Genomic DNA, 21,288 nt, shown 5'->3' with positions numbered 1-21,288 from the left:
CTCGCTCTCCATTTAGAAGCTGTGAAAACTGAGACCCAGAGAAGGGGAGCTTTTGTCATGACTTAGAAGCAAATAAAACAAGGGACTTTGAAGGAGAGATGAGCTCAGGCAGGTGCATGACCCATGCCCCTAGGCCTCACCTTTTTCTTTTTCCGTCCCATCCTCTCGGGGGCAGGAGTGTTTGGCCTTGTTTAACAATCTTGGGGACCAGTACCTGAGATTGGTGGGTGGTCAGGCATCGGACCTGCCCAGACAGTCGGCCTGAGCACCTTGGAGTCTTTGGGGCTTGGCAAACAGTAGGGACGTCAGTGTTGCATCTGGGCTGCCGTACGCTGGCTCTGGGACCTCGACAGGGGACATGGGCGGGGGGATGGTCAGGTGGGGGCAACCTGGAGCTTTCTCAGTAGCGGGACATTCTTCCAGTGGAGTTGTCCTCAGGGCTTGGAGCCATGAGCAGCTGCGTAGGGGTCAGCAGCTGAAACAACTGGCTCTTGGTACCCCCAAGGAGGTAAAGACAGGGGTGTGTCTCTCTCTGTCCAGTCCTGGAAAAGCCCAGCGGGGTCACCTGGGCAACACTGTGTGACGTCATAGGGGAGGGCAGAAGTCACACAGATAGAGTCCAGGTAGCATGGGGCGGGGGCTCAGAAGCCCTTCTCCCTGTTTTTGGAGCTGGATCCTGCCTGCTTTCTGGCATACTCAGTCCTCACCCTCCCTGCTCTTGGCACCCCAAACAGCTCATCAACCAAGACTCACCAGTGGTTCTGTATGCCGAGCCTTACTGAGGTGACCTAGAAACTATTCACAGGAAGTTACAACTTGGTTAATAACAACTATTTCTGTTAAAGAATCCTACCTCTTTGGGTGCCTATAGTCTCTCGCTTGTTTAATAATAATAAACACAAAGTTCGAGAAAATGGTTTCCTCTTGGAGGCTGGGTGGGAAGAGGGCAGAGAGAATGGGGAGTAAGTAGGTATGTTATTGTAACGTCTCTTAGATTGGGTGGACGGTTAATGGGTGTTCATTACATTATCAAAAATAAATTATAGGGCGCCTGGGTGGCTTAGTCATTTCAGTGTCTGTCTTCGGCTCAGGTCATGATCCCAGGGTCCTGGGATCGAGTCCTGCATTGGACTCCCTGCTCAGTGGGGAGCCTGCTTCTCCCTCTGCCCCTCCGCCCCCCGCTCTCTCAAATGAATAAATAAAATCTTTAAAAAATAAATAAATAAATTATAAATAACCAAAGAGGGTCAACAATGGTTCTGGGTTATGGACCCAATATCATGACTAATCCATTTCCGAGCCCCGCAAGAAATTATTACAAAGATATCAGTTCTTTTTACTGAGCACTTATTATGTGCCAGACGTGGTTCTAAGTGCTTTTCTGTGCAGTAAGAGGGCAGAATGAGGAGTGATTGGCCCTTGGCCTGGGGTGAGGTCTGCTCCGAGGGGAGGCTTGGTATGAACTGGGCCTGGAGGCATGGTCAGGAATCCTGGGCTAGCAAACGTGAGATTTGGGGTACTGGGTGGGGTTGAGAGGTGTCTGGAAGACTCCCGTGGCCTGCCTCATTCTTCTGCCAGCAGTTTTTGACCCCGTTTTGAGGGTTCTTCCCATTTTCCTGGGTCTAGGGACCAAGCGCTGGGCCATCCTGGCAGCAAGAGGCGGGAGTTTATGGCTTTGTGGGGGCCTGCTCCTTCCCCCTCTACGCCTAGTCTAGAGGAAGGCAGGGAGGATGTGGCTCTCCCCAGTTTAGAGACAGAAAAACTGAGGCCTCACCTATGATTGGAATTGGAAAGACCAGCCAAGCTCATCCAGATGGCTGGGGATGAAAGCCCCTACCACCCTAGGGTACCTCCTCCTTCCTGTTAGTTCCCAAGACTGCAGCAGCAGACTGCGGGGGTGGGGGGGGCGGTCAGTGCTGCCCCAGGGCCTACACGAACCATTCAGGGCTCAGTTGGGGTTCTGCAGCAGGGCTGGAGAGGCCCGCAGGGCACTTCCGGAGCCAAGTTGAAGGAGGCGCTGTGGCTCCACACCTCCTCAAATTCCGCAACCCCCTGCCTCACCGTGGCCCCTAGGGCTGCCCCGCCTGGGCTCTGGCCTCTGGGTTCTCAGCCAGCTGCCCTAGCAGGCATCCAAGTTTGTGCCCCTGGAGCCCCAGCCTGCTGGCCTTCCTGCCTGGGAGGAAGATCATGCAATTGGACGCTGGTTCCAGGCAGTCTGGCTCCAGAGGGCTAGCAAGCCCTGTGTACTCAGCAGCCGCCAGAAGGGCCTTCCTACCACCTCACTTGAGGGCTGCCCAGCTCCCTGGGCCAAGGACCCCTGGGACACTCACTCCTATGCCACATGAACCTTCCCCCCAGAACTGTTTCCTCCTGGCCAGTGAGATAGCCATCAGCCTGGGACTGCATGTGGCTTTCCTACTTAACAACACCGTGAACCCCACCTCTCTCCCTGCCTCCCCAGCTCCTCCTCTTGCCTCATCACCCTTCCCTCGTAAGGGGAGCTTTGCCTCCCCCAGCCAAGGGAAATGAGCCTGCTCCCCAAATGCTCAGGGGCCAGCGCCAAGCTTGATGACTCAGAGAGGCTCCAGTGTAAGGAGAAGCAGGTAATGAGTGATCTCATAGCTAATGGGTAACCCTCCCCACCTCCCCCCAGGAGAGAGCCCTTGGAGTGGCCTCGTGGCTGGGCGGGGGGGTTAAACACAGCCTTTTAGAGAGCCCACAGCTGTGGAGGGCACGCCGTTGGGCTGGCTCTGAGGCGGGCTCTTGGGGAAGGAGGGGGCCTGCTCCCCCCGATGGCTGTGCACTGGGCTTGCTGGGCAGCAGGAAAAGTCTGTGTGGACACGTGGTTCACAGCTGTCCACACTCCCTCATGCCCTGTCCCAGGTGTCCCTTGGGGCCTAAATATCCCTGCAGCAAGTCCACAGAAGTGTGTCCCCCAGAGCCCCCAAACCTGGCCTTCTGTTCCCCGTTCCCCATAGTCCTGTCCCACACCCCTCGACACCCCCCACTACTCCCCTCCTCCGTTGTTCCCTACCCCCATCACTCTCTCTATATTTTGTTTGGGCTGTTGCATTGGGCTTCCCAAAAAGGCAAAGGATGATGGGAAACTGAGCGTGGTTCTGTAGCAAACGGCAGCTTATAGCTGTGTGATCTTGGTTCAAAATACTAACCCTCTCTGAGCTTTGGCGTCCCTCCTTATACGGTGGGGAAATCAGCGCTGCTATGAGGACCGCAAGAGGCAATCCAGGTACCACAGCTTAGCCCCGACTCTCAGCTGAGTGTTCCAAAATTGCTCCTTCTTTCCCTTGCTGAGCAAACTGGGACCTGGCAGGTTTTCCACAGCAGACCCGGGCCAGAGAAGCAAAACCTGTCTTTGGGGGAAGTGTGCTCACCTCCGCCAGTGCTCGAGCCTTCCCACCCTGCCCCCGCAGTATTCCAGCCCCAGTCTCCCCTCTTCTGCCGACCCACTCCATGCCCGGCTTCCAGGCCCATTCCTACAGCCACACCTTTCTCCAGGCAGACCCCTCGCCAGAAATGGCTCCTGCTTTCCTACCTCAGGTCAGTTTGTTCTTAGGGACTGGCTCAAGACACTGCCTCCAGGAAGCCTCCCTGACTCCCTTCATCCCCTGGTCTCAAGGATCCTCTCTGTGGATGGTGACACTGGCCTTTGTCTGTGCTGAGTTCACCCTTCCCAGGTATTAAGCCTGAGGCAGGGGCGTGGGACCCAGCCGAGTCCCTGCCCCTCCCCTGCCATTTGACAGCTGTCAGCTGAGGCCGTTCTCTTCGAGGGTCTCTATTCTCCAAATGCCGCAGCATGTCCCCTCAGCTGGAGTGGTATGTAGAGCAGGGGCTCGCTTGTTGGCTGAAGGATGGCCGACTTCAGGAGGGCCCCCTCCTGTCCTTACAGTGGTGAATCCACAGCCTGCCTCGCCTTACCCTGGGCTCAGCTCAGCCCTGCCGCGAGCATCTGGGCAAGTCCCTGGACTCATCAGGGCTGCAATTCCTCATTTGCAAAGCAGCAAGGCTATCCCTCTTCACAGGGGCCTGGTGGGGGTCAGGTGCTGGGCACAGGGCAGGCAGTGCTGAACCCAGCTTCCTCCACGTGCACGCCGGGGTGTGCTGACCTGAGCCCCTGTGGCCCCAGCTTTGCAACAGGGGACTTGGGGTGCTTGTCACAGGCGTGCTGTTCTCCTTCCTGGCTCAGCAGGCACATTTATTGACCGCCTTGTTGAAGGAGGCCTCTCAGCATTTGGTAACCAGAGTTCTCATTGGGGGCCACCGGGGCCCATCCTCATGTCATAAATCACTTTGCTAAAGATGCAACATGGCTTTGGGGCATTTTTCTTTTGAAAAAATCAATAACTCGTTAACAAAGAACTAAATAAAGGGGTAAGCGATGAAGGCCACCTGCCATTCCCTTCCTTCAGAGAGAGCCGAAGCCAGATCTGCCAAGATGGAGTAGTGGGTCCACTCAGGGTCCACTCAGGCTTGGGGGGGCAGTAAGCTCACCCCTCACCCCGACTCTTCCAACCCACAAATCTGACCAAGTTCCTCCTCTGCCTCAGTAAACACTTCAGAAGGGCCCCACTGTTCTCAGGAGAGATTCGAACTCTCCCACGATGCCAGGTGGGGTGCTCACTGGATGAGTGAGGGATGACATTAATATCAGATGCCTTCCTCCTCCCCTGTGGTTCCTCAGAAGCCCCCACTGCAGCCTAGGATAATGGTGCCTGCCCCCCAGATAACCCTCCTTCCTCCCGAGTCCAAGCTCGCCGTGGCCTTCTCCCCCTACTAGGGCACAAAGAGTTGGTGTGCGAACCTCATATTAAAAGCTGACAATTAACAAGCACTTGCTATGTGGCAGGCCCTCCTCTACACATTTTACACACGTTAACTCAGTTGTCACAACTACTCATGAGGTAGGTACTACTCTAGTCCCCATTTCACAGATGAGAACACAGAGGCAGAGCCTGGAACAGAGGAGCCAAACTTCAGACCCAGGCCATCTGGCTGCACAGTGTGTTGATAACCATAGCCCTTGCCCTTGCCCTTACTGAGGTGCTTGTGGGGAGTCTGGGGGGCCTGCCTTGCAGCTGCGATGAGCCAGCAGGCCTGAGGAGCTCGGGTTACAGGAAACTGCTTATTCAGGCCTAGTGGGCCTGGGATCCCTGATTCCCTCCCTCTCAGATTCCCTGCTCAGCACCAGGCCCGTGGCCCACACCGCCCACCGTCTCTACAAGGAGCGCAGCCTCTGGCCCTAATCTCATTTGAGGCCATGAAATCACATTTGCAGCATATTAATGCAGCGCCGAGCTGGCCCAGCCCTGCCTGTCTCCTGGAGGACAGGAGCCTGCCAAGCAATCTCTCGGGGAGGCCGCTCCCGGAACACCCGCCGACAAAAAGCAATTATACTTTAAGAGGAAGATTAAAATAATATCTCCCCCCCACCCCATGCCCGCCGGAGGAGGGCCTCAGCTCCGTGAGGCCCCCACCGCCTGCCAGCAGTGATTCAAGGGCAGGCTTCCTGCGGGGTGAGGGGTGGGGGCAGACTCAGCCTTCTCTCTCCTGCGTGTGCCTCTATGGCTAGCCTCTCACCTGACCCCGTGCTCCCCACCCTCTATCTCCCCCAAGTTCCCAAAGGAAACCACGCCTCTCTCAAGCCTCTGGGCCTTTGCCTAAGCTGTTCCCTCCCCCTGGAATGCAGCCCTCCCACCCTTGTCTATCTGGCAAGCTGCCATTCACCGGGCACAAGGATCATAGCTAATGTTCTGTGGGCATTTAGTATATTCTTTCAATTTACTGCATATTCAAGTCCGCGATCCTGTCAGGGGACAACAGAGGAAGTTAAGTCCCAGGGCTGGAAGATGGCAGAGCCGGGGTTTAAGGACAAGTCTTCACCCTTTTCCCCAGGGTAGGCCCAGTGGCTTCCCCTCCGACATCCAATGACCACAGTGGCCTCGCTGTGGTCTCTTGTCTCCCGGAGAGCTCTGAGAGGCCAGGCCTTGGCACAGAATCAGGGTTTAACACACATTTCTTGTGCGGAAGAATCATGCACTTCCTCACAACAGCAGAAGGCCTGCCGATGTGTGTCCTGCCCGCCCCTGCCTCCCAGGCTGGATCCACTGTGCTTTCCAGTCTGTCTCCATTCTGGAAGTCTTTGGAATCTCCTCTCCTCCAGGAAGGGCTCCTGAATTACAGTCAGGCTAGCAGATGATTTAATCCTCATAATCAATGCTGCAAAATCGCAACGTTACCCCCATTTCACAGAGGAAAAAACAAAGGGTCAGAGAAGTGACTTGGTCAGGAACACCCAGTATGGGGCAGAGACTGGGATCCGAGTCCAAAGGCCGTGTTTATCCACTGCACCTTCTTGGCTGTAACTCTCTCTCACCCCCTCAGGTTGGGAAAGGGCTGGATTCTGCCCTGGGACTATTTATGCAACAGTTTTTTTCTCAGTGTCATCTGCCAACTCCAGTGGGCCAGGAGGGTTGCCTGGGGACTCTGAGCCATTGACAGCCCCAACCCATCCCCAGTCCTGCTTCAAACCACCCAGCACCATGAGCACAATGACTCGTTGGGGTCATCTTAAGACTCAGTAATCTGCGGGGCGCCTGGGTGGCTCAGTCGGTGAAGCGTCTGCCTTCGGCTCAGGTAATCATCTCGGGGTCCTGGGATTGAGCTCCACATCGGGTTCCCTGCTCGGCTTGGAGTCTGCTTCCCCCTCTCCTTCTGCCCCTCACCCCGCTTGTGTGTTCGCTCTCTCTCAAATAAATAAATAAAATCTTAAAAAAAAAGACTCAGTAATCTGTCTTGGCTGGACTTGGTGTCATATGGGGCCACTGGGAAGAAATCTGTTTCCCCAAACTGCTTCCCCTTGATCCTGTCACATTGCCTAGAAAGCCCATCAAGGTAGGAGTCTCCCTGGGAAAGAATGCTGCAAGTCAGTCCCACCTCTGTGCTGATTACTGTGCCTGAGAAACCAAAATACATGGGGGCCCCTGGATTCCAGCCTGGCTTTGCTACTGACTCAGTGGGAAGGATTAGATAAGGCATCCACCTCCTCTAAGGGCTGTTTCTTGCTCCAGAAAATGGACATTATGAAAGCTACCTGTCCCCCTCCCAAGACCTTTATGATGCTTCAGTGGGCTTCACAGGTTCCCCCTTTGCCAGCCTGGCTCAGAGCAGCCTGGGCAAAGAGGTGATGGCAGAAGGCTCGGGGTCCATGGAGCCAGCACACCTGCCCTCCGTTCCCGTGGCATCCCTGCAACTCCCCATCCCACAAACATGCTCTCTCCACTTCTCCCTGCTTGCTATTCCCTCACCCACTGCTATGTTCCTGCTGCCACAGCTTTGCTCACACTGTCTTCTCCACTTGGAAAACCCCTCTTCTCAATCTCTCTTGGAATCCCACCCATTCCTTGAGGCAGGGATCAGAGGTCCCCCTGACATTTGTGAGGTGGGTTTTCACGAACCAAGCAATAGCCCACCCTCTTCCTCACCTGACTTCACAACCTCACCGTCCGTAGGCACTACTCTGCCCATTGTACAGATGAGGAACTTCAGGCCCAGTGAGGTCAAATGATTTGCTCCAAGTTACACTGCAGCTAAGAAATAGGGTCCTAGACCTAGGTCTTCTGACTCCTGGCCAGAACCGGTTTTCCTACAGCAGACCGAGTCCTTGATGACCACCCAGTCATGCCATCACTCCCTCCCCAGGTCCCAGCAGCCCTTACAGTCAGCTTGGAGAGTCACTGTCCTCCATCTCCTCCTATTGCCTCTCCCTGCCCAGCCTGGTGGCTCCCCAAGGGCTGAGGGGATACAGCTACCTTGTTCACTGCTGGGGAATGGATGAACAGACAGATGGATGGATGGACGTATGAGCACCCTGGGCCCAGGAAGGCTGGACCACTGGACTCTAGGTCAGGCTGTCAGATCCAGATCTGTCTGAGGAGGGAAGGCCCCACTCATTCTCCATCTGTCTGCAGAAGGGGCTGGGCCCTGCTGGTCTCAGCTGCTCCTGAGCCCAGGACCTCTGCAGAACCAGGCCAGGACCAGGCCGGGGTGTCTCAGTTGACTACTGACAGGCCAACCCCTGACCCGACCCAGGTCAGGCTGGGCTGGGTCCCGTCATTGTTCCCTCCCCGCAGCCCTCCTCCAACCACTGTTTTATTAAAGATCAATTCTGAAAGATTGGTTTCACATGTGGTTTTAATTTCACCTCATACATCACACATGCCGTATCCCCAAGTCTCTTTCTTCTCTGGTAGAGGCTGCACTTGAGGGGGTCTGTACAGAAATGAAGCCAGGAAGGTCCCAAGGAGGTGCAGATCTGTGTGCGGGAGGGTGTGTGTCCCATGTGTGTCCACCAGTGAGTTGGTGTGAATCTCTCTTTGTGATGGGGAGGGTCTCTGTGTGTCCAGGATGTGACTTGGGGGGGGTGTCTGGGTACACCCACACATCCACGAGAGTGGCTGTGTTCAGGAGGGTCTGCTGGGGGGGCACATCCACCTTCCAGGGGTGTAAGTGAAGGAGCAAAGAGGAAGATGACATAAAAGGCCAGATAACTGGATCCTCCGCCCCTCCTCCCTCCTTATTTCACTGGGAAGGTAATTTCTGGAAATGAGAAGCCCACCACAGTTCCCTCCCAGGGGCTGGCTGGAAGGACATCAGAGGCAGGCACCCCTTTCCACTCCATCTCCCCCTCACCAGACACATATCACACACACACACACACACACACAGCCTCCAGGAGGTGTGAGTCAGCAGTAGCCCCTGGCTGGAGTGGGGGAAGGCAGAGATGGGGGAGGGCAGCAGGGCCATCTGGCATGCTCGGTACAACAATCTGCTAATGGAGCTTCTTCCTAGACTAGCACCCAGGCTAGGCCAGCCTTCTCCACTCGAAACCTGGTATTCAGGTCCCAGAGAGGGGGGCTCAAAAGTTCCCATCACCCCTCCCCTGGGAGGCCAGCTAGGCAAAAAGGAGCAACCCTATTTTCGAGATGCAGAAACTGAGGCCCAGACCCAGCCGTTTTGCCCAATCTAAATATCACTTATTCCACGCTTCCTGCAGGGCAGGGCCAACTGTAAGCTAGCTCATTTCTCTTCCCAGCAACAGAGGACACGGGAACCGCTCTCCTCCATTTTGCGGATGTGGAAATGGAGGCCCGAGGGAAGTTATGTAATCTGCACAAGGCCACACAGCTACCAAATAGATGCTGGAGACTGATCTGAAGCCAGGTCCCCCTGACCCCAGCGCACCTGCCTCCCACTGTAAGCTGCCTGAACCCCAAACCTCTTCCATGTCCACCTTGCTGAGCTCCAGGCACCCAGATAGGACTCCACAGGCCTACAGAGGTGACTTGGAAATCAGGCCGGGCGGGGCTGAGGGACGGGCTTGGCAAGGACATAAATGTGGGACCCCCCCGCATTTTCAGGTCTTATCCACTGTGTCCAGGGAGCTCTGAGGTCTCCTTCAGAGGCCCCTGCGGGCACAAAGTCTTTCAGTGCCACAGAGGGAGAAGCGGGGACATCAGGCGGCCTGCAGGGCAATTGTGGTACATTTAGCTGATGGCCTTTCTCTTCCTGAGGGGGCTGGTCATGTCCTTGTCCCTGGGCCAGCCCCTCCCAGCCCGCCTCTCCTGCCAGCCTCAGCCCTCCATCACGGCGATGGGCCTGCACCCCTCCCAGCATGGGTGACAGCGCTCTGGGAACGCCTTGACAGAGCCTTTGTTCCACGGAAATAAAAGAAAATCGAGCTACAAAGGGAAACCTCAGGTAGCTTTTAACGGGGGCTCAGCTGCCTGAGGCAGAGTGTGTTTAAGCTGGAGGCAGTTGTCACAGGAGCGGAAGGGGGAGCTGCCTGCCATCCCCCTCCCACCCCCCCCACCTCCCCGGCCCCCGTGATCAAGTTTACTCAAGGAAAAGGCTCTTCCAAATAGCCGCAAAGGAGGAAATCAATGAAAATTGATAGAGAAACGTAAAGCAGCTCTCCGCTGGGTGTGTGTGTGTGGGGGGGGTGTGCACACGCGTGTGCAGCAAAAGCATGCTGCCTGGACCCAGGCTGACCTGCCCAGGGCCAGGAAGGCCAGGGGCTGGGAGTCACTCCAGCCGAGCTCTAGAAGGGTGTTGGTGGCTGGGGGAGGGGCGGCAGCCAAGTCTCACTCGAGTTAAGAGAGAGATTAATATATTCAATCCGCTCAGGGTAATTGAGGGAACAATCGGAGTGTTTTTCTAAAGCCCATAAAACTGCCTCATTTGCAAGAAAGAGCTGACCTGCTCCAATCCTCTGTATTTGATGGAGCTCAGGAGGCGAGGGAGGAGGAGGGGCGACAGTGGGATCCCTGTACAGAGGGACTAGGGACATTAGCCTGGGAGGGGGCCAGCAGGCCCGGTCTAACCTGTTCTCACCTTTCCCACCTCTTAGTAGCAGCCTGAGCCCTGCCTTCTGGAGCCTCTGTTTCCCCACCTGTGAAATGGGTCCTGGGCGGCCTCCTCCGACAGGAAAGTGGGAGTGAGTAGAAGTGGAGGTTTCTCTAGGTGAGGGACACCAAAGGTCTGGCACTGAGGCGAAGGGGCTTGAGCAAAGAGGTGCCCAGCTCCCCCCAGCCAGGCCAGCTCCCCACCCCCACCCTGAGATCAACCGGGCGGTAAAATTAATGAAATCCACATTGTGCGCCTTTCTCCGCTTGAACCATTTTTAGTCTCCAGGGCAATAGAAACGCGTGTGCAATAGCGAGCAATAAAAGGCACAATGAATTTAAAGGAGTAAAGAGGGGAAGAGAGTGAAGACGTGGAGTGCGCTGGCCAGAGGGGAGCCGCTGGGGCTGCTGGGGCCGGGAGTGTGCAGGCCTGGAGCTCCGAATGGGGATCGGAGGGGGTGGGGCCGGGGAGGAAGGAAAGGAGAGGGGGAGAGGGACTGGGAGGGAGGGAACAAAGGGAGACAGCGGAGCCAGAGGTTTAGGGACAGAGGGCAGAGGGGACGCCCGGCCAGCCGCCGCCAGCTCTCCTCCCCTCCCCGGCTCCTTAACGAAAGCCCCCGCCTGTTGGTGCCAAAGCCTCAATCAGAAGCCACAGGCTGCGAGCCAGGTGCTCAGCATTTGGTGATTGCTTTATTAGCTTTTTCTTCTCCTTTTTCCCCCTCCAGGGCAAAAAGAAAAAAAAAGGTGTTTAAAATGGAAAGACTATGAAAAAAAAAGACCCTTGAAAGAGTCATTTAAAAGGCTCCTGGGGAACGGAATAGTTTCCATGAAACAAAACTGCGATTGTTTGGAAGAGGTAAATGCAGGGCAGGGGTGGGGGAGGGAGCCCCCCGGCGCCCTCCCCTCCCCAGCTCCAGCACCAGTGGGAGGATGCTCGCTTGCAGAGTGAAGGAGCCCCCAGGATGGCTCCCAGGGCTACAAGCAAGGCGTTTTTAAGTTCATGTTTCCAGAAATTTCATCACTGGGAATTTCCAGCCCAAGGTTTCTCTCTTAAACAGCTCTGCCTGTGGGAGTTTGTCCTCAAGCCTTCAGGATCTCCTAGAGAGGTCGAGGGAGGTGCCAGGAGGGATGTGGCCCCTGAGGGCTGTGGTGTCCTCCCCTGCCCTCCAACCCCCCAGGGTTGAGCCAGAGTCACCACCTGACTGTGGCCTGCACCTTGCTGCTTCCCTCACCCTCAGGGACCCCCTCTGCCCAGCCCTGGACAGACCACCCTCATTCTGGTCAGATAAACTCCCTCTTACTCTGGGGGAGGGAGGGCCTTGGGGTGCTGGGGTGGCACAGCCATGTGGTCTTAAACCTGCCAAGAGGATAAGGAGGTAGCGTCAGGGACAGGATGAGCCTGGTGGAATTCTGCCCAGAAAGGAAGCCACTGAGCACCCTGAGCAGCTGAGGGCAGGAAACTTGGAGCTAGCTCGGTCCCATGCATGGAAAACTAACCCCCCTCCCCGCCCCCGTGGCCTCTGCCGGTGCGCCCCAGTCCCCTATCCGTGGGTCAGGGGCCTAGGGAGTGATCTCTCTCCTGGAGTCGGGCTATACCTGCTGGAAATATTCGCGGGGGCTATGCCCTCACCCCCCAACACACACACGGGGAAACTTGAGGACTGGAAAAGGGAAGAAGTTCGCTGCCCACATGATGTTACTGTGGGGGGATTGACTGTCCTGGTGGTCTCAGGATTGTGGAAATGCTGTGGCCCGCAGTGGTGTGTCATTTAGGGCCGTGGCTGAGGAGCACAGTGGCTCAGATTCAAAGTCAGCCACTGACGCTCCCTTGGAGCCCTGCCTCCTCCTGCCTACTCACTCTTGACATTGCATTCCCAACCCCCTGCCCTCTGCTCCCCACTTGTCCCATGACCATCATCAGTTCTGGTTTAAAAACTGACACATAAGTTGGAGAACAATGGATTCAATGGTTGAAATGCCTAATGCAGACAGGACTGAAGATAGTCTGGAAGGAACAAAATCAATGCAGAGAAGGCTTCCTGGAGGAGGTGATCTTGAGCCCAGAAATCCATTCCTGGCCCTGAACTGAATGCAGTGAATAAAGTCTCCTCTCTCCATCCTTCCAGATCACTGCCTCTTCTCACCACCTCACATTATCCCCCTTTCGGCTGTTTTTCTCCTCTTCAGTTGAGAGCCCAAGAGAGCTGGGTGAAGTCCTTCCCTCCTGGGCTCCATTTTCCCCATCTGCTAAGAGGGGAGGGAGGAGGGTTTCAAGGGTCCCTGTGGTTCTAGGCCACAACCGCTTCCCCAGGGAGCTGGCTACAGGTGCGAGGGACGGTGGCCCCAGCCCCAGTCTTGCTGCTGTCCTTCCTGCTGTGTCTTTGAGCTTCCAAGTCCCAGCTCCAGAAAGATGCCCGCCTTCCTCGTCCACCTGAGCCGAAAGAAGGCAGCCCCTCTATCCTCTGAAGGACCCCGTGGCATTGTCTGTCCCCCATCGGTTTCCTGGCCTTGTCATCAGGGTTGTGATTGCTGACCCCCCAGGAGGGAAGCTATTTTCCTCTCCCTTGAAAGCCATTTTCTTGTCTTGGTAGAAGCAGACATCTGACACTTTAAGAGGGAGAACGGCAGGGAGATGATAGCATTAAATAACAGAAATTAGAGCTGCCGAGGATGGCTCCGCCACCCAAGGCCCCCCTTCCCTGCAGCCTGCAAGCTGTCTGCGGGGCCCTGGCTCAGGCTGGTCACAGAGAGCAGGGGACCGCTTCTCCCTGTGCTCTGAGCCTCTGGTGTATCTAGCCCTGTGACAAACTAGGACAGAGGGGCCAGGGCCCCAAAGTCCTGGAGCTTGCAGCCTGAGGGAGTGAATGTCACATAGGAACCCAGAGACGCTCCAACTCCCTCACAAGTGGGGTTCTCAGCTCCCAGCATACAGTAGGTGGTCAAAAGTATTTGTTGGGCGCCTGGGTGGCTCAGTTGGTTAAGCGACTGCCTTCGGCTCAGGTCATGATCCTGGAGTCCCGGGATCGAGTCCCGCATCGGGCTCCCTGCTCGGCAGGGAGTCTGCTTCTCCCTCTGACCCTCCTCCCTCTCATGCTCTCTGTCTCTCATTCTCTCTCTCTCAAATAAAAAAAAAAAAAAGTATTTGTTGATCTTTTAAAAGTATTTGTTAATGGACTGACGGATGAATGAATGAATGAATGAACGAACAGAGGCCAAAGTGGTCCACGTAACAGGCTGAGACCTGGCAAGAGAAATGGGCCTCTGGGTCCCTTCCCAGTTCTCCTGGCACATGCTGCCAGATTGCTATCTAAACCACAGTTCACGGTGTATCTTTCTCCCACAAGAACTTTCTCCCCCCTTGCCTCCTTTCTCCTGCGGCCGGCTAAACCCTTTCCTTCTCCTCTGCCAGCTTATTCTTGTCCCTCCTCTTGGAATACCTTCCCCAGAGCCCGGAGCTGGCATCCCGAAATCTTGCCCACCCAGGATAGGTTCTGACAGGGTCAGCACTTAACAAATGTCTGATGGATGAATGAATGAATGAATGAAAGATTCATCTCAAATGACAGCTCTTCTGAGGAGCCTGACCTGCACACTCCCTCACCAGAGCGCCCCTTCCAGCACATGACTTACAGGACTATATAATGCCCACACTGTATCCACTGTCTTCAAGCTAGGTGGCACTGTGAGCTCTGGGGACTGACCTAGCTTTGGATCCCACGCACCAGTGTAAAGTTCCCCAGGAAGTATCACTGGTATTAAATGGAACCAAGCATCCTGGGGCATGATCCTCAGTTTCACTGCCTATGAAATGGGCAGCTACTTGCTCTACTAGCTTCCACCTGTGCTGGCTTCGAGGTTCACCAAACACCCGGCCTGGCTGCAGAACACAACCGCCCCGGGAAACCCTCCTTCAGCTTGGACAAGGACAGGAGTCTCTTACTTGGGTCTGAGGCTGCCAGGATCCCGATTCGGGGCTGAGTCCCTCCTGGCCATGGTGGGAGCTGGAGGGGTTTGGAGGTGGGCGCACACAGACTTCTGTCTCGTGGTCACTTCGGCCTCTCTCAAAACATGGTGACAATGCATGAGACTGAGTTTGGGGACTAAAGGCTCTCAGGGGACACTCACCCACTGGGCAAAAAAATCTCTACCCAGTAGTGTCCCTGCTCCGTGTGGGCTTTGCTCCATATTTCTGTCACCCCCTGGGACTCCCTGCCTCCATTCTCAGACCGCAGGTTCTCCAGAACTGAATGAGGCCACCCTAGGAAGGTCTGCTGCTCTGCTCAGTGAGGATTTGGGGACAGCCAGGCTTATCAGAGACTCTGGATCTGGGGGCCGGTGTGTGGGGGGGTGGTGGTGATGCCAGAACCTGAGCCGGGCCCCAGGGAACACCCACCTGCAGCCCGGGCAGCTGGGGCTCTGGGCGCGGTGACACGGGGCCTGGGCGGCCGGCCCCCGGGGGGCAGTGGGGGGCTGGAGGCTGAGGGTCCCGGTGCTCCCGGAAGGCCACGCTGTAGGCCAGGCCCCCGCAGTGGCGGGCCGTGGGGTCGGCGCTGGCACGCAGCAGGGCCAGGCTGCCGCGGTACCGGTACAGGTCCTCGTGCTCCCGCGCCCACAGGTTCATGCGGGGCTGGTCCGGGCGCGGGAAGACCGGGAAGATGGCCTCGCCCACCCGCTGGGCGGGGCGTCCTGAGGCCCCGCCCAGCAGCAGCGCCTCCACCCGCAGCTGCGCGTCGTGCTGCCCGTCGTTCTTGCAGAACCCTGGAGAGGGGAGACGTGGGCTCAGGGGCCGTGTCTGGGGGCTCCCTGCCTCCCCCCGGGGGGTAGGGATGACTGGTAGGGCCCTGGGTGGGGAGGGGGAAACCTGGGCGGCCGGCCCTCTGAGTGGGCGTGGGCTTGGCTAAGCTTTCCCAGCGGATGACGGCTTGACACCTCTCGGACCCCACCTCTGAGCCCTCCCTCTACCGATGTGGGGTTTGCGAGGGCTCTCAGCCCGTGACATGGTCCTGAGTATCACTACTTGGAGGGAAGAGTTCAACCTGTCCCTGATCTCTGGTCACCTGAAGGCCTGGGACTTGGTTTCCCCATTCCCTCACAGCCCTCCTCCTCCAGGAAGCCTGCCTGCGTGGCCTCGCAGTCTAGGCGTGGATCTTCTGCTCCTTCCGGACCACTTAACTATTCTCTGTTGAGATTCCCGCCTTTCTACCTAATCTGGAAACTTCCTGAAGGCCAGACCCTGGTCTCCACCTCTCCGTCCACCCCCATGCCCACAGTCCAGTGGTGCTCAGGGCTGGGCACCCAGGGCACTGGCTCCAATGTTACTCAGTGTGACATCCAGTGGGACTGGCCCCAAACCTGCTGTGTACTCAGCTTTTGTAAATTTACAAAGCCATTCCTCGTCTGTCCTTTTATTTCCTCCTCACCCGACCCGTGTGACCAGCATCAGTGTCCCCCTGTCACACTGAAGGAGGCAGGGGCTCACGGAAGACCAGCATTTGCCCAAGATCACACAGACAGAGCTTTGGGATCCAGTCTAAAGTTCTGACTCTCCCAGTTTCCCTGAGACTCCCTGGGGTCCCTGCCAGGGGCTGGGGCAGGAGTTACAGGATCCTTCTCTCCCCCCCAACCACCACCCTCACTTCATACCTTTGGGCAAAATAAAGACAAACTTGTTCCTGGTGAGGGCGAGGCTCTGGCCAGGATCCTGCTGCTCAATGACGTCGGTGACAGCAGAGCAGGTAGGGAGGGGGTCCCCATTATTTACCTGCAACAGTACCCCAGCCCCAGATCCAGCCTGCAGGGGGTTCTCAGCTGTCAGCCGCAGGACGTATCTGCCCTCCTCGTTAAACCCCACACTTAAGACTTCAAATTCCAGATCCAGTATCTTCTCCTCAGCCTTCAACCTCTGGCTCTGCAGGGATGCAGGGACCCAGGGTTCCGGCCCCCTGAAGGCCATGAACTTGCCGGGGACTGACCCCCAGGCTGAGCGCTGCCCCCTCCCTCCCACAGCCCCAGCCTTGGCCCAGTCTGAAAGCCTGTACACTGGGCGCTCAGGGCCGTACCCCACCCCTCTCTGTTTGTTTGAGGAGAAACCAGGCAACAAGCCAGGAAGCTGGGCCTGTCATGGGGAACAAAGGCCGCCACTGATCCCTCCCTTTTAGCATTTGTTCATTCAACAAATATTTATTGAGCATCTAATGTGTGCCAGGCACTATTTTAGGCATTTGGAATACAGCAGTGAAACAAATGAAGGATCCTGCCCTCCTGAAGCTTCTCTTCTAGTGGGGGAGGGAGGTTGGGACAGATAGAAACAGGCACAAAATATAGAAAATAAATAATTATAATATGTGTTAGAAGATGATAATTCTGTGGGAAAATTAGTGCAGGGTCAGGGATGAGGAGTACTGGTGTGGGGAGCACAGGGTATGGGGTTCTCAGGACTTTCTATTTCTGGGAGAGCCTGTCTCTATATGCCTATTCATCCCCCAAAGTTGATGAGTTGGGGGGGTGGTCTCAAGGGAAGAGGGACAGTGCTTGTTCTCTGGGAGCATGGCCTTAGCACCTGCTTCTGGAACCAGTTTGCCTTTGTAATCAAAACTCACAATATCGGGCAGAGAGCCCAAAGCTTCTTACACTAAAGAGTTGTCAAGCTGGAATCCATCCTTCCTGAGCCTGGGTCTTGCTGATACCCAACGGGAGAGGGAAAATTCTGAACATTCTTCAGTAAGAACCATCTCTACCATCACCATCACCATCTTCACCTCCAGTATCATCATCATCATCATTTATGATGCTCTTCATTGAGCAGCTACTGCATACCAGGCACTCTACATGGCTCTGTGATGTAGATATAATCATTCCCATTTTACAGATGAACAATCTGAGGCTGAGAGAATCTCAGATTACACAGCTAGTAAGAAGCTGAGCTGAGATCTGTACCTATCACTATACTTTCTCCTATTAAACCTGTCCTGGGACTGGCTCGAAGATTGAAATTCATATTATCAGGGACTTCTGTATCCTAAAATTGACAAGTACAGTTTTGAGTCCAAAAAGCACATGTATGGGTAGCATAGATTTCATTCAAGAGTTCATTTGAAGGCACTTTGACTGGAATGCATTATTTCCACAAAGTAAGAGATAACCAGTCTAAAGACGGTATTGGCCAGCCCCGCTAAGGGTCCCCAAGTATGTGGTAGGCTTCCTCTGCAATGATTAGAATCCAGTTCCTTCAGATTCCCCCAAGGAGAAATTGAGACAAAGAGGGTTTAGAAGACCAGAGTTCTAGCCACCTGACTTGCACGTGAACTTGGGCAGATCCCTTTCCCTCTCTGGGTGTCAGTGGCCCCATTCGTATCATAAGGGTGAGTTGGGTGGTAAGTCTTCCCACAGCTCTGGCAGGCTGCAACTCTGTAAGTCATAGTGGGAAAGGCCAGAGTCTGGCCATTTGGGGAAGAGGGGCCACCTGGAAACCTTTGCCTCAACAGTTGGGCCTGACCAACCAACCTGGGTCTAGAAGCCATGGTTTGCCCCCCGCTAGGTCTAAGGTCTTGGAGATCCAGTGATTCAGTTGAAGCAGCTCTCTTCCCTTGCATGTTTGAAGTGACCCCCAAAGATGTCACAAGATGGGAGTCACTCCCTTCTGCCCTGGGGCCAACCTCTGAGCTGCACCCAGCCCCATGACCCTGCAAGCAGATCCCATGCACACAACAGTTTTTCTAGTCGGTTTACCCTGAGCCATGCCACACTTCCCTCCTCTTGCTTTCCTCTCTTCTTTCCCTCCCTCCCACTTTCTATAAAAGGTCTGAGGTGACCATGTTGGTCTCAGCATGGTTGGAGGGCCCTGCACCCCTTCCACTTCCCGCCTCCCCTCCCCAACTCAGTCTCCGGGAAAGGCTCATTTTTTGGGTGTGTATGTGTGTGTGTGTGTGTATAGTTATCCTTTAAAATTATGGTAAAATAGATATAATGTAAAACTTACCTTCTTAATCATTTCTAGGTGTGCAGTTCAGTAAATGTTAAGTACATTCACATTATTGCACAACCCATCTCCAGAACTCTTCTCATCTTATAAAACTGAAACTCTATACCCATGAAACAACAACTCCCTATTCCTCCCTCCCCTCAGCTCCTGGCAACCGGCCCTTCTACTTTCTGTCTTTATGAATGTGACTGCTCCTCATCTAAGTGGAGTCACACAGTATTTGTCCTTTTGTGACTGGCTTATTTCACTTAACATAATGCCCTGGGGAGGCTTACTTTTGCCCCAGGCCGGGCCTGCCCTGTCTCCCCTCCCCTGCCTTTGCTGGTGCTCTTCCCTCTGCCCCAACTGCCCAGCCACACCGGGCGTCATCCTACGCAGCCTGCAGACTAGCTAAAAGCCTCTTCCTCTGGAACCTGGTCAATGACTCCCACCTCTGCCCCACTCTGCACCTTCCTCCTTCTGTCTCAAATGATGACTTGCCATAGTCGACTGAATATTCCTTCAGGGATCATGTCTGTGTGTCCAGGCCAGGGCCGAGCAAGGGATAGGTACCTGGGGGACCATTAAAGCATTATTGAATGAATGAATGAGTGAGGGGATGAATGAATGAGTGAGGGGATGAATGAATGAATGAATGAATGAAAGGATAAATGAGTGGATGGACAAACCCGATCCAGCTTTCGCTTGTACAGAAAAGAATAAGAAGTGGTTCTTTGGCTATTTCAACTGGATTCCATCTGAGAGAAGTGAAGACCATTTTGGGCTCTTGACTCATGCTTGGACTCAGAGATACATCCTGGTGCCTCACTGGGCAGGCTGGTGCCTGGGAGAGAGGGCAGGGGTAAGTGACAGGCCAGGAGGTAGTGGTCCCTTTTTTGTTCTTTTTTCATTAAGATTTTTTTTTTTTAAGATTTATTTATTTATTTTAGAGACACAGAGAGAGAGAGAGAGCAGAGGGACAGGGAGAAGAAGAGAAGCAGACTCCCACTGAGCACAGAGCCCGACGCGGGGCTTGATCCCACGAACCCTGAGATCATGACCTGAGCCGAAATCAAGAGTTGGGCACTTAACCAACTGAGCCACCCAGGCGCCCCAGGAGGTAGTGGTTCCTAATCCTCAGGCTTCTCTGGGCCTGGCCTCAGTTCCACAGAGAAAGTCTGGAAACCTCAGTGAATTTTAGCAGGTCAGGCCTGGATGGTGCTCCCACTTTACAGATGGAAAAACTGAGCCCAGGGTAGCAGATCAGGGCCACCTCCCTACTCCCTTTGCGGGATTCTCTCTACTCCTAGCTGCCTCCCTGATTCAGCTTTCTGTGGTTTTCAAAAGATTGAAACTGCAGGCAGAGGCCTGGTTCCCTCAGAAGGAGTCAGGAAGGAGCAGGATGTGGGGTGAGGAGGGGAGGCAGTGGTGCTGACTTCAAGCTGCCCTCCTGGGCTCCAGCATGAAAGGCCTTAATGGAGCCCTCCAGTCTTCTTTCTTCTCTGGAGGAATGGCCACTCAGAGGCTGCTGGCTTTGTCTGGAAGAGCCTGGCCTGTAATTAGCCCATCCCAGAGGGCCCCTTCCTGCTTCCCACAGTGGCTCCTTTTAGCCTCCTCTGTTGACACCTGTGGGCCCTCAGACCCCCATCCTCATCCCCAGGGAGCCATCTCCAGCTCTCCCTCAACCCCTGGTCTCAGCTCAGAGCTGAATCCTCCCAGCAGGGACGTCTGTGAGTTCCTGGATCCTCGCAATAGTGCTGGCATGATTATCTCCTTCTACAGATGGGGAAACAGGTTCAGAGAGATCAGGTAGGGGAGTGAAGAGATGGACCTGGACCTCAGGCCTCCTGATTCCCAGGCCAGTGTGGTGATTTCAGTAGCCAGCCTCCTCCCCCCAGCAGCTTCTCCCCTCCTAACCCTGTTCCTCCCCCCACCCCACCCCCATGGAACAGTCCCAGGCCCACTCCCTTCAAGTCCACAGCGCCAGAAGCCTACGGGGTGATAGAATCATAGACTCAGCACTGGTAAAGTGAGGCATGGCAGCCAGCCTCTCTCCACTGCACAGATAGGAAAACAGGAGGAGAGCAAGAAAGAGCCTTTGTGGTCACTCAGTAACTGGTAAAGGCAAAATTAGAAGTCTGGTTTCTTCCCTTCACTGAGAGTGGCGGTTAGGGTTGGGGCCTGGCTACCTTGAGACTCTTTCCTCTCAGTGGTAACTCTGATCCAATCTCCATGTCTCTGGCACCATCGGGCTACATATCCTCCCCTTCCTGGCCTCCTGCTCCAAGCTTTGGCATGGAGCACTGTCAGGAGAGTCCGGGTCATGCCTGCAGCCCTCCAGCTGGCCTTCAGCTAGCAGGAGCTGGGGCTGCACCCGTGACCCCTGGGCTCACATGACAGCCCCTCTCTGCCAGCCGTAGCTCAGAAGGGATAAAGTTCCTGAGGTAGCAGAAAGGAGAGGGTGCTCCACTCGGGCAGCATCAGCAGCACCGACCTTTGCCTCCCATGGTTGCCCAGCTGTTCTACCGGCTCCAAGGACTCAAACTCCTGAGCCCCGCATCCGGCCTGCTTGGGGGCCCTGCAGACTCTGGGGGTTCAGAGACCAGCCCCAGTCCTCCTCTGCACAGGAGACAGGCAGGGCAGGTAAGTGGGGAGGGAGAGAGGGGAGCTGGCCGGGGCAGCACTATGTTAGCACACAAGAAGGCCCGAGAAAAGGTGCCGCCTAGAACCTTCAGGTGGAGAAACCAACTTCACAGTCAGGCTCAGAGAGACAGAGAGAAGAACAAAACAAAGAGCAGGAGGGGCGCCTGGGTGGCTCAGTCGTTAAGCGTCTGCCTTCTGCTCAGGTCATGATCCCAGGGTCCTGGGATCGAGCCCCGCATCGAGCTCCCTGCTCCGCGGGAGGCCTGC

The 21,288-nt window shown here is 55.4% G+C and overlaps 1 protein-coding gene across 1 annotated transcript in view; it reads right to left on the bottom strand.

The window, feature by feature from the left end:
* Nucleotides 1–16,371, bottom strand: part of CCDC33 (coiled-coil domain containing 33) — a 101,904-nt gene extending 85,533 nt beyond the window's left edge. The window contains exons 1-3 of the mRNA XM_081831384.1: nt 16,062–16,371; nt 14,856–15,176; nt 14,100–14,107 (exon numbers count right to left, since the gene is read on the bottom strand). Coding sequence (XP_081687510.1) covers nt 14,100–14,107; nt 14,856–15,176; nt 16,062–16,371 — 639 coding nt within the window. The remainder of the gene's footprint in view (nt 1–14,099; nt 14,108–14,855; nt 15,177–16,061) is intronic.
* Between the last annotated feature and the right edge of the window lie 4,917 nt (nt 16,372–21,288).

Source organism: Leptonychotes weddellii, chromosome 9 (assembly GCF_054177405.1).
Source record: "Leptonychotes weddellii isolate Sample4059 chromosome 9, ASM5417740v2, whole genome shotgun sequence".
NCBI classification, from domain to species: domain Eukaryota; kingdom Metazoa; phylum Chordata; class Mammalia; order Carnivora; family Phocidae; genus Leptonychotes; species Leptonychotes weddellii.
This window is presented reverse-complemented; position numbering and strand designations above follow the sequence as displayed.